Source organism: Chiloscyllium plagiosum, unplaced genomic scaffold (genome assembly GCF_037043375.1).
Source record: "Chiloscyllium plagiosum isolate Xiang-an unplaced genomic scaffold, Cpla_swu_hap1 HiC_scaffold_14, whole genome shotgun sequence".
In the NCBI taxonomy this organism is placed as follows: Eukaryota; Metazoa; Chordata; class Chondrichthyes; order Orectolobiformes; family Hemiscylliidae; genus Chiloscyllium; species Chiloscyllium plagiosum.
In genome coordinates this window covers 76,413,085-76,426,410 of record NW_028270152.1, presented here as the reverse complement: position 1 = coordinate 76,426,410, position 13,326 = coordinate 76,413,085, and the positions used below count along the sequence as shown (strand labels likewise).

General features: G+C 45.0%; 1 protein-coding gene across 4 annotated transcripts in view; it reads right to left on the bottom strand.

The window, feature by feature from the left end:
• cacna2d2a (calcium voltage-gated channel auxiliary subunit alpha2delta 2a) overlaps positions 1-13,326 on the bottom strand; it is an 824,866-nt gene that overhangs the window by 69,318 nt on the left and 742,222 nt on the right. For all 4 annotated transcript variants that reach the window (XM_043708451.2, XM_043708452.2, XM_043708454.2 and 1 more), the window contains one exon: positions 12,901-12,972. In XM_043708451.2, the coding sequence (XP_043564386.1) occupies positions 12,901-12,972 (72 nt within the window). The remainder of the gene's footprint in view (positions 1-12,900; positions 12,973-13,326) is intronic.

Here is a 13,326-nt window from a genome sequence, read left to right as displayed (position 1 = left end):
TGTACCAGTCTCAGATTGACCTCTTTCCTCACTATCTCCCTGGGTCCCATCTCCCCACCTTACTAGTTTAAATCCTCCCAAATAGCTCTATCAAATCTCCCTGCCAGTATATTAGTCCCCTTCCAATTTAGGTGCACCTTCTTGTACAGGTCACTTCTACCCCAAAAGAGATTCCAATGATCCAAAAATGTGAATCCTTCTCCCATACACCAGCTTCTCAGCCATGCATTCATCTGCTCTCTCCTCCTATTCCTGCCCTCACGAGCTCGTAGTACCGGGAGTAATCCAAGATATTACTACCCCTGAGGACCTCCTTTTTAAATTCCTGCCTAACTCTCTGTAATCTTCCTTCAGAATCTCAACCTTTCCCCTTCCTATGTCATTGGTTCCAATGTGGATAATGACCTCTTGCTGGCCCCTCTCCCCTTTGAACATTCTGCACCCTTTCTTGAGACATCCTCAATCCTGGCACCAGGGAAGCAACACATCATTCTGATTTTTCGCTGCTGGCCACAGAAACCTCTGTATGTCCCTCAGACTAGAGAGTCACCTAACACAATTGATCTCCTGGAGCCCGACTTACCCCTCACTGCATTAGAGCCAGTCTCAATACCAGAAACTTGGCTGTTCATGCTACGGTCCCCTGAGAATCCATCACCACCCTGCATTTTCGAAACAGCATTCTCGTTGAAACAGATATAGCTACAGATGGCTCCTGCACTAGCTGCCTACCTCTCTTACCTTTCATAGAGTCATAGAGATGTACACAGCATGGAAACAGACCCTTCGGTCCAACCTGTCCATGCCGACCAGATATCCCAACCCAATCTAGTCCCACCTGCCAGCACCCAGCCCATATCCCTCCAAACCCTTCCTATTCATATACCCATCCAAATGCCTCTTAAATGTTGCAATCGAACCAGCCTCCACCACATCCTCTGGCAGCTCATTCCATACACGTACCACCCTCTGTGTAGGTCTCTTTTATATCTTTCCCCTGTCACTCTAAACCTATGCCCTCTAGTTCTGACTCCCCGACTACAGGGAAAATACTTTGTCTATTTATCCTAATCATGCCCCTCATAATTTTGTAAACCACTATAAGGTCACTCCTCAGCCTCCGACGCTCCAGGGAAAACAGCCCCAGCCTGTTCAGCCTCTCCTTGTAGCTCAAATCTTCCAACCCTGGCAACATCGTTGTAAATCTTTTCTGAACCCTTTCAAGTTTCACAACATCTTTCCGATAGGAAGGAGACCAGAATTGCATGCAATATTCCAACAGTGGCCTAATCAATGTCCTGTACAGCTGCAACATGACCTCCCAACTCCTGTACTCAATTATCTGACCAATAAAGGAAAGCATACCAAATGCCTTCTTCACTATCCTATCTACCTGCAACTCCACTTTCAAGGAGCTATGAACCTGCACTCCAAGTCTCTTTGTTCAGCAACACTCCCTAGGACCTTATGTATAAGTCCTGCTTAGAATTGCTTTCCCAAAATGCAGCACCTCGCATTTATCTGAATTAAACTCCATCTGACACTTCTCAGCCCATTGGCCCATCTGGTCCACATCCTGTTGTAATCTGAGGTAACCCTCTTCGCTGTCCACTACACCTCCAATTTTGGTGTCATCTGCAAACTTACTAACTGTACCACTTATGCTCGCATCCAAATCATTTATGTAAATGACAGAAAGTAGAGGACCCAGCACCGATCCTTGTGGCACTCCACTGGTCACAGGCCTCCAGTCTGACAAACAACCCTCCACCACCACCCTCTGTCTTCTACCTTTCAGCCAGTTTTGTATCCAAATGGCTAGTTCTCTCTGTATTCCATGAGATCTAACCTTGCTAATCAGTCTCCCATGGGGAACCTTGTCGAATGCCTTACTGAAGTCCATATAGATCACATCTACTGCTCTGCCCTCATTAATCTTCTTTGTTATTTCTTCAAAAAATTCAATCAAGTTTGTGAGACATGATTTCCCATGCACAAAGCCATGTTGACTATCCCTGATCAGTCCTTGCCTTTCCAAATACATGTACTTCCTGCCCCTCAGGATTCCCTCCAACAACTTGCCCACTACTGAGGTCAGGTTCACCGGTCTATAGTTCCCTGGCTTGTCTTTACCACCCTTCTTAAACAGTGGCACCAAGTTTGCCAACCTCCAGTCTTCCGGCACCTCACCTGTGACTATCGATAATACACATATCGATAATACAGCAAGAGGCCCAGCAATCACTTCTCTAGCTTCCCACAGAATTCTCGGGTACACTGATCCTGGAGTTAACCCATCTATGTGACTGTATCAGAGACTTTCCCCCCTTCCTATAACTGCCATCCATCACATATTGTTACTGTTGCAAATTCCTCATCGCTTCTAACTGTCTCTCCAAGCGATCCATTCGATCTGATAAGATTCGCAACAAATGGCATTTATTGCAGATATTATCCGCAGTAACCCTTAAACTCTCTTTAAACTCCCACCTCTGACAAGAAGAGCATATCACTCTACCAAAGGCCATTTTTGCTCCTTCACAATCTACAGACCCAGAAAATAACACCATCTTATTCCTCTGCAAAACACTGCCCAGGTTAAATGAATAGTTATGGCTTATATTTTAATTTTATCCAAGAGACATATCTCAGAAAACATATAATCAAGAAAGAACCCACTCTACTCATTACTGCAGACTTTCTGTAGGTCACACTTAAAAACAATACCATACACTTATCTGCTTCTGTGCTGTGAACTTCACCCAAACAGTTCCTCCAAGATCAGTTGTGAATTTCACTGTCTGCTAATTTTCCCAGAAGCACTCCAATGTCCAGCAAGATGTGAATTCAAACAGCAAAGGCAGTAATTGTGCAGGTTCACTGCTCTGCCAGTTTCTTTCTCTCGCTCTCTCCTGCACTGACCTCACCATGTGCTTCCTTTGTCTGTACTTCTTCCTTTTAAAACTGCTGTCGTTTTGACTATTTTTTTCCAAAGTTCCAAAACAATGCAACAGCATATAAAACAGTAATTGCTGCTCCTGGAATTCGAGGAAATCACTTCCAGCACCTAAAATATCTCATATACCATATTCATATACCATAGTTAAAATACAACAAAATGAAAAATTGAAACAGCAGGAAAAAAAAACCCAAGGCCTCACAAGTTTTGGAGCAGACAGCTCAGTAGCTCTGTCTCAACCTTCTTTCCTAAGAAAAAGGACAAAATATACCTCTTAAAGCCTTGGTATTGTTACAAAGAAAAAAATGACAAAAATAGTAGAATAACATGAGGTAAAGGGGACGGAGGAATTTAATCCCAATCAGAATCACTAGAGAAATGGTACTAGATACACCAAGGGAACTAAAAGCTGACAGGTCCCCTGATCGGATGGCCTGGTTCCAAGAATCTTAAAAGAAGTGGATGCATGCCATTTTCAGCTTGTTAAGCCGCAATTAGTAGAGTGCTGCAGCAATCTCAACGATTTATGTTCGATAGTAATGACTTGAGTTAATGACTAACTGCCACATTTTCTGATAATACATCAGCAGGTTGGAAACAAGTTGTGTGGACTGAAAGAGTTTACAAATGGACAGAAATAGGTTAAGTAAGTGATCAAAAAATTTAGTACTGAACTATAATGTGAGAATTTATGAAGTTGTCTACTTTGGCAGGAAGAATAGAAAAAAGCAAAATATTATTTAATTAGAGCAAGACTGTAGGATTAACTAGGAGAAAGTGAGGAGTGCAATTGCTGGAGGTCAGAGTCAAAAAGCGTGGCACTAGGAAAGCACTGCTGGTCAGGCAGCATCCGAGGAGCAGGAGAGTTGACATTTTGAGCATAACGTCTTCATCAGGAATGACTGATGAAGAGCTTATGCTCAAAACACGACTCTCCTGCTCCTCGGATGCTGCCTGACCGGCTGTGCTTTTCCAGTGCCACACTTGTTGACTCGAGACTGTAGAATGTTGAGGGACAGAGAAATCTGACGATCTTGGTTATCATGCTGGTGGAACAAGTACAGAGGAACCTCTATTATCCGAGTATCAATTGTGGGCGGCACGGTGGCACAGTGGTTAGCACTGCTGCCTCGCAGCGCCAGAGACCCGGGTTCAATTCCCGCCTCAGGCGACTGACTGTGTGGAGTTTGCACATTCTCCCCGTGTCTGCGTGGGTTTCCTCCGGGTGCTCCAGTTTCCTCCCACAGTCCAAAGATGTGCAAGTCAGGTGAATTGGCCATGTTAAATTGTCCGTAGTGTTAGGTAAGGGGTAAATGTAAGGGTATGGGTGGTTTGCGCTTCGGCGGGTCGGTGTGGAATTGTTGGGCCGAAGGGCCTGTTTCCACACTGTAAAAGTAATCTAATCTAATTATCCGAAATTTGGATGATCGGAAGAAGATCTCAAGGTCCCAATAGAAAATTACATCAAAGAGATGTTTCAACACTGATCGCATTTTTTGTTTACAATGATTGAAAATGAACCCAGCTTACTGAAATGCTGCTGAAAGCAGTCCTGGACATCAATGGGAGCCCAGGTTCCATCTCCAAATGACTGACTGACCGCCTGCCCTCTCTCTCTCTCTCTCTCTCTCCACCACACTTTCCCAGGAGTTATACATAGGGGTATATTGTAAACCTTCCTTCCCCAGATAATCTTTCCAACATTGTCCTATACATGGCAAAGGTAGAACCTGTCAAAACGTTGCAGTAAAAAGTTGTGTGCGTGGCTGTGTGCGCTATTTTGAGACTCATCCCCTAAAGGTAGCAACTGTCTTGCTGTTGGTGTCCAGTCCAGCTGCCCTAGATGGGGTGGAAGGGGGCGGACAGGGTCTCATGGGAGTTGATGTGGACAGGGGTGCATGGGGTGGGTGGAGAGGTGTGGTGTGGCGGCCAGGTCGGACAGGGAGCGGTGTTGGACGGGGTTGGGTGGGCGGACAGCAGGTGCAGGTTGGAGGTGGACGGGGGTGGGGGAGTCATGCGTGGTGTGCTGCTGCCTAGTCTCCTGAACAGGGAGCGGACTTAGCAAGTGCTTAGCTGTGTCAATCCATTAAACTGATTGAGTGGGAGTGGGGGAAGCCTTCAGCAGTGCTGCAGGTCCCTTACACATAAGTGTGTCGCTGCTCAGAAACAAATCCTGTCTCTGCTCAGAAACAAACTCTGAGACAGAGAGAGGGGTAAGGCAGGCAGAGCAAGGAAAAAGGAAACTTCAGAAAACTTCCAGCCCCAGAGGATAGGCATTGAATCAATTAACCGAACAATCAATTATCCGAACAAAATACTGCCTGCCCATCTCATTCGGAAAATCGAGGTTCCTCTGTAATTAGGAAGGCAAATACAATGTTGACCTTCATGGATTCCTGCAATGAAGAGATTGCCTTATAAAGAAAGTTTGAGAAGATTTGGTCTAAATCTAATGGAGTTTAAAAGAATGAGGAGTGATCTAATTGAAAATAATATTCTGAGGTGCCTTGACCAGGTAGATGCTGAAGGGATGTTTCCTCTTTGAGGAATCTAGAACTGGGGAGTTGCAGTTTCAAAATAAAGGGTCTTCTATTTAAGATAGAGATGAAATGGAATTTCTTCTCTCAGACAATCATTAATCTTTGGATTTACTATTCCAAACAACAGTGAAAGCTAGGTAATAGAATATATTCAATGATGAACTAGACCAATTTTTGATCTGCAAAGGAGATGAGTGTTTGAGGGGAGGACAGGGAAAGTGGAGTTTCCTGATCTTATTGAATGGCAGTGCAGCTTTGAGGGCCCAAACGTCTCCTCCTTCACCTACTTCTAATATTCTTATAGAATTTACATTAGGTAAATTAAGTGATTCAAAGAGACACATCTAAGGGAAAGTTGGATAAACTCAAAAGGAAGAATGAAACAGAATATATAAGGTTAGATGAAGAAAAAGAGTTGGAGGTTCCCCTGAAGCATAAACACCAGTATGGAGCAGATGGAATGAGTGAATTATTTCTCTATTCATCTTTTCTGATTTTTTTGCCCCACTGTCCCCATCCAGTGGCATGTTACTGAACCTCCAAAATACAAGTCCACAATTGTCAGTTGATATGCATGGTAAGTACCAAAATAGTCTTGGTCACTACACAGGCAGGTTGGACTTTGTTGATGGTAAGGGACAGAGTGTCAAAAGAATATCCATCATATTATCAGAGGAGGAAGAAAGAGTAATCAAATATAGAATTCTCTTTGGTTCTTTCAGAGCAGGGATCAGGAAAGATCTAAAAGAACAATTCTCTGTATTTGTGGAATGGTGAAATGTGAAGGCTGCCTGAAAGTCTGGAATATAGTCAGAGGTTGCTGAGACATCACTGGTTTGCATTCTGGGAGTGGACTTCACAGTCAGCATGGGTGTGAAGGACATCATAGAAGATCTGTCAATTAAAGAACGGTCAGCCCCAAACATTCGTGATGAAGTGCTTATGCTCGAAATGTTGATTCTCCTACCCCTTGGATGCTGCCTGACCGGCTGTGCACTTCCAGCACCACACTCTTCGACTCTGATCTCCAGCGTCTGTAGTCCTCACTTTCTCCCAGCCCCAAACGTTATCATACTGTAGTGAATCATGAAACCAGGCCACCCAGCCCATCAAGCCCACAGCAACCCTCTGAAGAGCATCCCACCCAGACCCTTACCCTAAAACCCTGCATTTCCAAGGCAGCAGTGATTACCGCTGAGCCACCATGTTTCCATCCCTCTCTCCTCCTCCACTAACCAAAAAAAAAGAGGCAAGGTTCGGAGGAGATGAGACAGATCAATGTGAGATGAAGTTCAGCAGCAGGAGTTCAAGAGCGAGCCTAAACAGCTTCGGGAAACTGTTGTTGGTGAGTAGTGGATAAGTTTTGAGAAATCATTATCAGAGCAGAGAGCAACAGCAGCTTCAATTTAGTTTTAAAAGTATTTACCTTGTAAAGATTAATTAAATTAAAGGGATAAGCCATGGCAGGCAAGCTCCAAATCATAGTCTGCTCCTCTTGCTTGATGAAGGAAGCCGGGCACATTTCCAGTGCCCGGGACCTGCGTATGTGCAAGAAGTAGCTCCAGCTGCAGCTCCTGGAAGCTTGGATTTCATAGTTGGAGCGGGTCTGGGGACACTGTGGAGTATTTGCAAGACACAGAATATCATGGATAGTATGTATAGAGAGGTGGTCACACCACTGACTCCGACTCCACAGACAGGAAGGGAATGGGTGACCACCAGGCAGAACAGGAGGGCTAAGCAGGCAGTGCAGGAATCTCCTGTGGCTATTCCTGTTTTGGATACAGCTGAGGGGAATGGCCTCTCAGGGGAAAGCAGCAGCAGCCATATTCATGGCATCATGGTTGGTTCTGCTGTGAAGGGAGGATGAAATAGTTATAGAAATGCCATATGTGATTTAATTGTATGGGGAATAGATAGGCGTGTCTGTGGCTGTTAACGAGAGTCCATGATGATACATTGCCTCCCTGGTGCTCGGGTCCTGGATGTTTCGGAGCAGTTGCACGACTTTGTAGAGTGGTCGTGGTACATGAACTAACGGCATAGGTGAAAAAAAAGGATGAGGTCCTAAAAGCAGAATATAGAGAACGAGGAAGAAAGTTGAAACGTTAACCTTAAAGATAGTTATCGCAGGATTACTACCAGTGCCACGAGCGAGTCAGAGTAGAAACAGCAGGATATATAGGATGAACAGGTGGCTGAATGACGGTGCAGGAGGAGGGTTTCAGATTTGTGGGGTATTGGGACAGGTTTTGGAGAGGTGGGACCTGCACAAACTGGATGGGGCACACCTGGGAAGGACTGGGATTTATGTCCTTGGTGGTGGGTACTTGGTAGAGTGGTTTGGGAGGGTTTAAACTAGTGTGGCAGGGGAGGAGAACCAGAAGAGTAGGACAGTAGATGCAGAACTAAGGGAGAGGTAGAAACCAAGGCAAACAGGACTAAGAACAAGAACAGGCAGGGAAACACTGATGAAAGGAGCAGGAGAGGGGTGGTGTCTGAAATACGTGTGTTTCAATGTGAGAAGTATAATAAGCAAGGTAAATGAACTTAGAGCTTTGCTTTGCTTAGTACTTGGAACTATGTGATTACGGAGACTTGGCTAAAAGAGGAACAGGACTGGGAGCTGAATGCCCAAGAATTTAGATGTTTCAGGTGGGATAGAAGGAGATGTAAATGAGGTGGGGGAGTTGCATTACTGGTAAAGACATATCTCACACTGTACTGAGGGAGGATACATCAAAGGACTTGTGCAGTGAGGGACTATGGATAGAATTCAGAAACAGGAAAAGTGAAACCCAACACTGGGCTTAGAGGCGTACAGGCCTTCCAACAGCCAACGGGAGAAAGAGGAGAGAATACGTAGACAGATTTTGGAAAGATGTAAAACCAGCAGGGTTGTTGTGGTGGTGATTTTAACTTCCTCTATATTGACTGAGACTCATTTCATGTTAGGGGCTTGGATGGGGCAGAATGTGTAAGGTAAAAACAAGGACTACAGATGCTGGAAACCAGATTCTAGATTAGAGTGGTGCAGGAAAAGCACAGCAGTTCAGGCAGCATCTGAGGAGCAGGAAAATCAACGTTTTCCTCATGCGCTGTATGCTGCTGCAGTCTCCTGAACTGGGAGCAGACTTTAAAAGCTCTGAGCCCCAGAGGAAAGGCATTTAATCGATTGACCGAATAATCAATTATCCGAACGAAATAGTGCCTGGCCATCACGTTCGGATAATCGAGGTACCCCTGTATTGGACAGGAACTAGAGAATTCTGATTGGAGGCGGCTGTTTGAGGGTGGATCCACATCAGACATATGGGAGCATTTCAAATGGCAATTGATAAGAGTTCAGGAGCAGCACTGCAAGAATGAAGGATAGGTATGGCAAGTCACATGAACCTTGAATAACCAGAGATGTTACGACCTTGGTCCAAAAGAAAAAGGAAGCATTCATAAGGACGAGGAGGATGGGAACTGACAAAGCCCTGGAAGAATATAAGAAAAGTAGGATAGAACCTAAACAAGGAATTAAAAAGGCTAAAAGGGATCACGAAATGTCATTAGCAAACAGGATTAAGAGGAATCTCAAGGCTTTTTACACATATAAAAAGTAAGTGGGTAACCAGGGAAAGGGTTGGCCCACTCTATATGTGGAGCCAGAGAAGGTAGGTGAGGTCATGAATGAATATATTGTGTCAGTACTCACCAAGGGGAAGGAATTGGTAGAGGATGATCTCAGGGAAGGAAGTGTTGAATTTTTAAGCCAAGTTGCTACTAAAAACGAAGAGGTGTTGTGCACCTCTTAAAAAGTATTAAGATAGATAAGTCCTGATTAGACCTATTTCAGAATATTGAGGGAGGCAAGAGAAAGATTGCTGGAGCATTGATAGTCATCTTTATATCCTCCTTGACCACAGGTGAGTTCCCAGAGGACTGGAGAATAGCCAATGTTGTCCCATTGTTTTAAAAGAGTGACAGGGATAATCCAGGAAATTACAGGCGTGTGAGCCTCATGTCAGTGGTAAGGAAATTATTGGAAAAAATTCTGAGGGACAAGATCTATACACATTTAGAAGCAAATGGACTTATTAGGATAGACAGCATGGTTTTGTGCAAGAGAGGTCATGCCTCACTAACTTGTTCATGTTTTTTGAGAAGGTGACGAAGATAATTGTTGAAGGAAAAGTGTCTACATGGACTTCAGTAAAGCCTTTGACAAGGTTGCTCATGGCAGATTGGTATAAAAGGTAAAGCTGGTAAGATGGACACAGAACTGGCTTAGTCATAGGAGATAGAGGGTAGCATTGAAAGGATGTGTATTGGAATGGAGGGTTGTGACTAGTGGTGTTCCACAGGAATCAGTGCTGGGACCTCTGCTGTTTGTGGGCTAAATAAGTGATATGAAGACACCGTCCTGTTCGCCTTGTTAAAAATCACACAACACCAGGTTATAGTCCAATAAGTTTAATTGGAAGCACTAGCTTTTGGAGCGTCGCTCCTTCATCAGGTGGTTGATGAAGGAGTGGCGCTCCAAAAGCTAGTGCTTCCAATTAAACCTGGTGTTGTGTGATTTTTAACTTTGTACACTGCAGTCCAACACTGGCATCTCCAAATCATGACTGTTTCCCTTGGTCCAGGAACTCCCCACTTATGTTTGGGACACCACTCATGCACTCCACCTCCTCCAGGACTTTTGTTTCCCTGGTCCCCAAAGTCTCATCTTCACCATTGACATCCAGTCGCTATACACATTCATCCACCATGACGAAGGCCTCCAGGCCCTCTGTTTCTTCCTCTAACGCTGACCCACCCAGTACCCTTCCACTGACACTCTCATTCTCCATTGGCTGACCTGGTCCTTACCCACAACAATTTCTAATTGCAATCCTTCCACTTCCTCCAGACCAAAGGAGTAGCCATCAGTTCCCAAATGGACTCCAGCTGTGCTTGCCTCTTCGTCAGGTATGTGGAACAGTTCATCTTCTGCAGCTACACTAGCACCATTCTCCACCTTTTCCTCCGCTAGATCAATGACTGTATCGGTGCCACTTCGTGCTCCCACAAGGAGGTTGAACAATTCATTAACTTCACTTACACCTTCCAACCCAACCTCAAGTTCACCTGGACCATCTCGGACACCTCCCTCCCCTTCCTGGACCTCTCGATTTTCATTTCCGGTGACCAACTCAACACGGACGTCTACTACAAACCCACTGACTCCCACAGCTACCTGGACTACACCTCCTCCCACCCTGCCTCTGTAAAAACACTATCCCTTATTCCCAATTCCTGCACTTCAGCTGCATTTGCTCCCAGGAGGACCAAATCCACCATAGAACATCCCAGATGGCCTCCTTCTTCAGAGACCGCAATTTCCTCTTCCACATGGTCAACAATGCCCTCCAGGGCATCTCCTCCACTTCCCGTACCTCCGCCCTTGAACCCCACCTCTCCAATCTCAACAAGGACTGCACCCCTTGGTCCTCACCTTCCTCCCCATCAACCTCCGGATACATCACATCATCCTCTGCTATTTCCGCTACCTACAATCAGACCTCCCCATCAGAGATATATTTCTCTCCCAATCCCTGTCGGCATTCTGGAGAGACCATTCCCTCTGCGAATCCCTTGTTAGGTCCAGGCCTCCCACCAACCCACCCTCCAATCCCGGTACCTTCCCCTGCCACTGCAACAAGTGCAAAACCTGCACCCAAACCTCCCCCCTTACATCCGACCAAGGCTCCAAAGGATCCTTCCACATCTGACAAAGAATTATCTGTACTTCCACAGAAGTCATCTATTGTGTCCGTAGTCTACTCTACATTGGGGAGACAGACGCTAACTTGCAGAATGTTTCAGAGAACATCTCTAGAACACATGAACTAAACAATCCACAGCCCGGTTGCCGAATATTTTAACTCCCCCTCCCACTCCAACAAGCACATGCAAGTCCTAGGCCTCCTCCACTGTCAAACCCTAACCACCTGATGCCTGAAGGAAGAACGCCTCATCTTCCACCCTGGGACCTTCCAACCACAAGAACGCAATGTGGATTTCATCATTTTCCTCATTTCCCCATCACCCACCTTTATCCCAGATCCAACCTTCCAACTCGGCACCGCCCTCTTGAACAGTCCTACCTGCCCATCTTCCTTCCCACCTATCTGCTCCACCGTCCTTTCCGACCTATCACCTTCACCCCCCACCTTCATCTACCTATCGCATTCCCAGCTACCTCTCCCGAGCCCCACCCCCTCCCATTTATCTCTCAGCCCCCTTGGGCCACAAGCCTCATTCCTGATGAAAAGCTTATGCTCAAAACGTCAATTCTCTGGCTCCTCAGATGCTGCCTGACCAGCTGTGCTTTTCCAGCACCACACGTTTTGACTCTGATCTTCAGCATCTGCAGTATTCACTTTCTCCTAGGTAAATGTAGCTGGTCTAATTAGTAAGTTTGCGGACAATACAAAGATTGGTGAGTTGCTGATAGTGAGGAGGACTGTCAGAGGATACAACAGGATATAGATCAGTTGTAGGCATGGGCAGAAAAATGGCAGATGGAGTTGAATCTAGACAAATGTGAGGTGATGCACTTTGGAAGGTCAAGTACAGGTTGAAATTATACAATGAATGGCAGTACCCTAGCAGCATTGGTTATACAGAAGGATCTAGGTGTGTAGGTCCAGAGTTTGCTGAACGTTGCAGCACAGGTAGATAAGGTAAGAGAAAAGGCCTATGGCATGCTTGCCTTCATTGGGAGGGGCACTGAGTGTAAGGATAGGTAACTTATACTGAAACTTTACAGAACTTTAGTTCGGCCACACTTGTAATATTGCTTACAGTTCTGGTCACCACATTACCAGAAGGATGTAGATGCCTTAATGAGGGTGCAGAAAAGATTTACCAGAATATTGCTTGGTATGGAGGATTTTAGCATTGAAGAAAGATTGGATAGACTGGATTTGCTTTCACTGGAACGCAGGAGGTCAAGGGACAACGTGATAGAAGTTTATAAGATTGTGAATGGCATGGATAGAGTGGAACGTATGAGGCTTTTTCCCAAAATGGAGGGGTCAGTTACTAGGGGACACAGATTCAAGGTGTGTAGTGGGGGGTGTTTAAGAAAGATGCGAAAGGCAAGTTTTTCAGATAAAGGAAACATGCTGCCATAGTACATGGTGGAAGCAGACATAATAGCAGCATTCAAGAGGCATGTGAATGAAAAAACTAATAGAAAAGGAATAGAGGGATATGGGTCCTGTTTGTGAAGACAGTTTTAGTATGGAAGGGCAAATGTATTGGCGTAGGGTTGGAGGGCCAAACAGTCTGAGCTGTAATGTTCTTTATTCTCTATATTGTGTTTTTACATTTCACTTGAGACTTCACAAAGAGGTCATTCCTTACCTGTTCTTTGTTTTCGTCCTCCAATTCTGCATCCAGGAAATCCAGAGTCACTGGCTCTCGAAAATTTATAATCTAGAAATGAGAACCAGGAAGAAAATTATGTATGACATGATATTGACAACCACATCATAGAGAGTTAAAAGTGAATGTGTCTCTGCCATCTTGCTTTGATTATATAGGTACTTCCTGCTGTGGTTTATTCTTAGGTTTCTATGTGTTTCCTCAAGAAGGGATGGATCAGGCATTTGCATTAAAATGTTTTCCTCTATCATAAGTGTCAGGTAGTAAAGGTGTCATGAGCCAGTAAGAAGCATCAGTCACAGGGAGAATATCACCACCTTTATTGTGCTTTCAATAACCACTATCAAAATCCAACTGTCAGAAGAGTACTGATGATGGACACACTCCATACATTTCAGTTGAGAA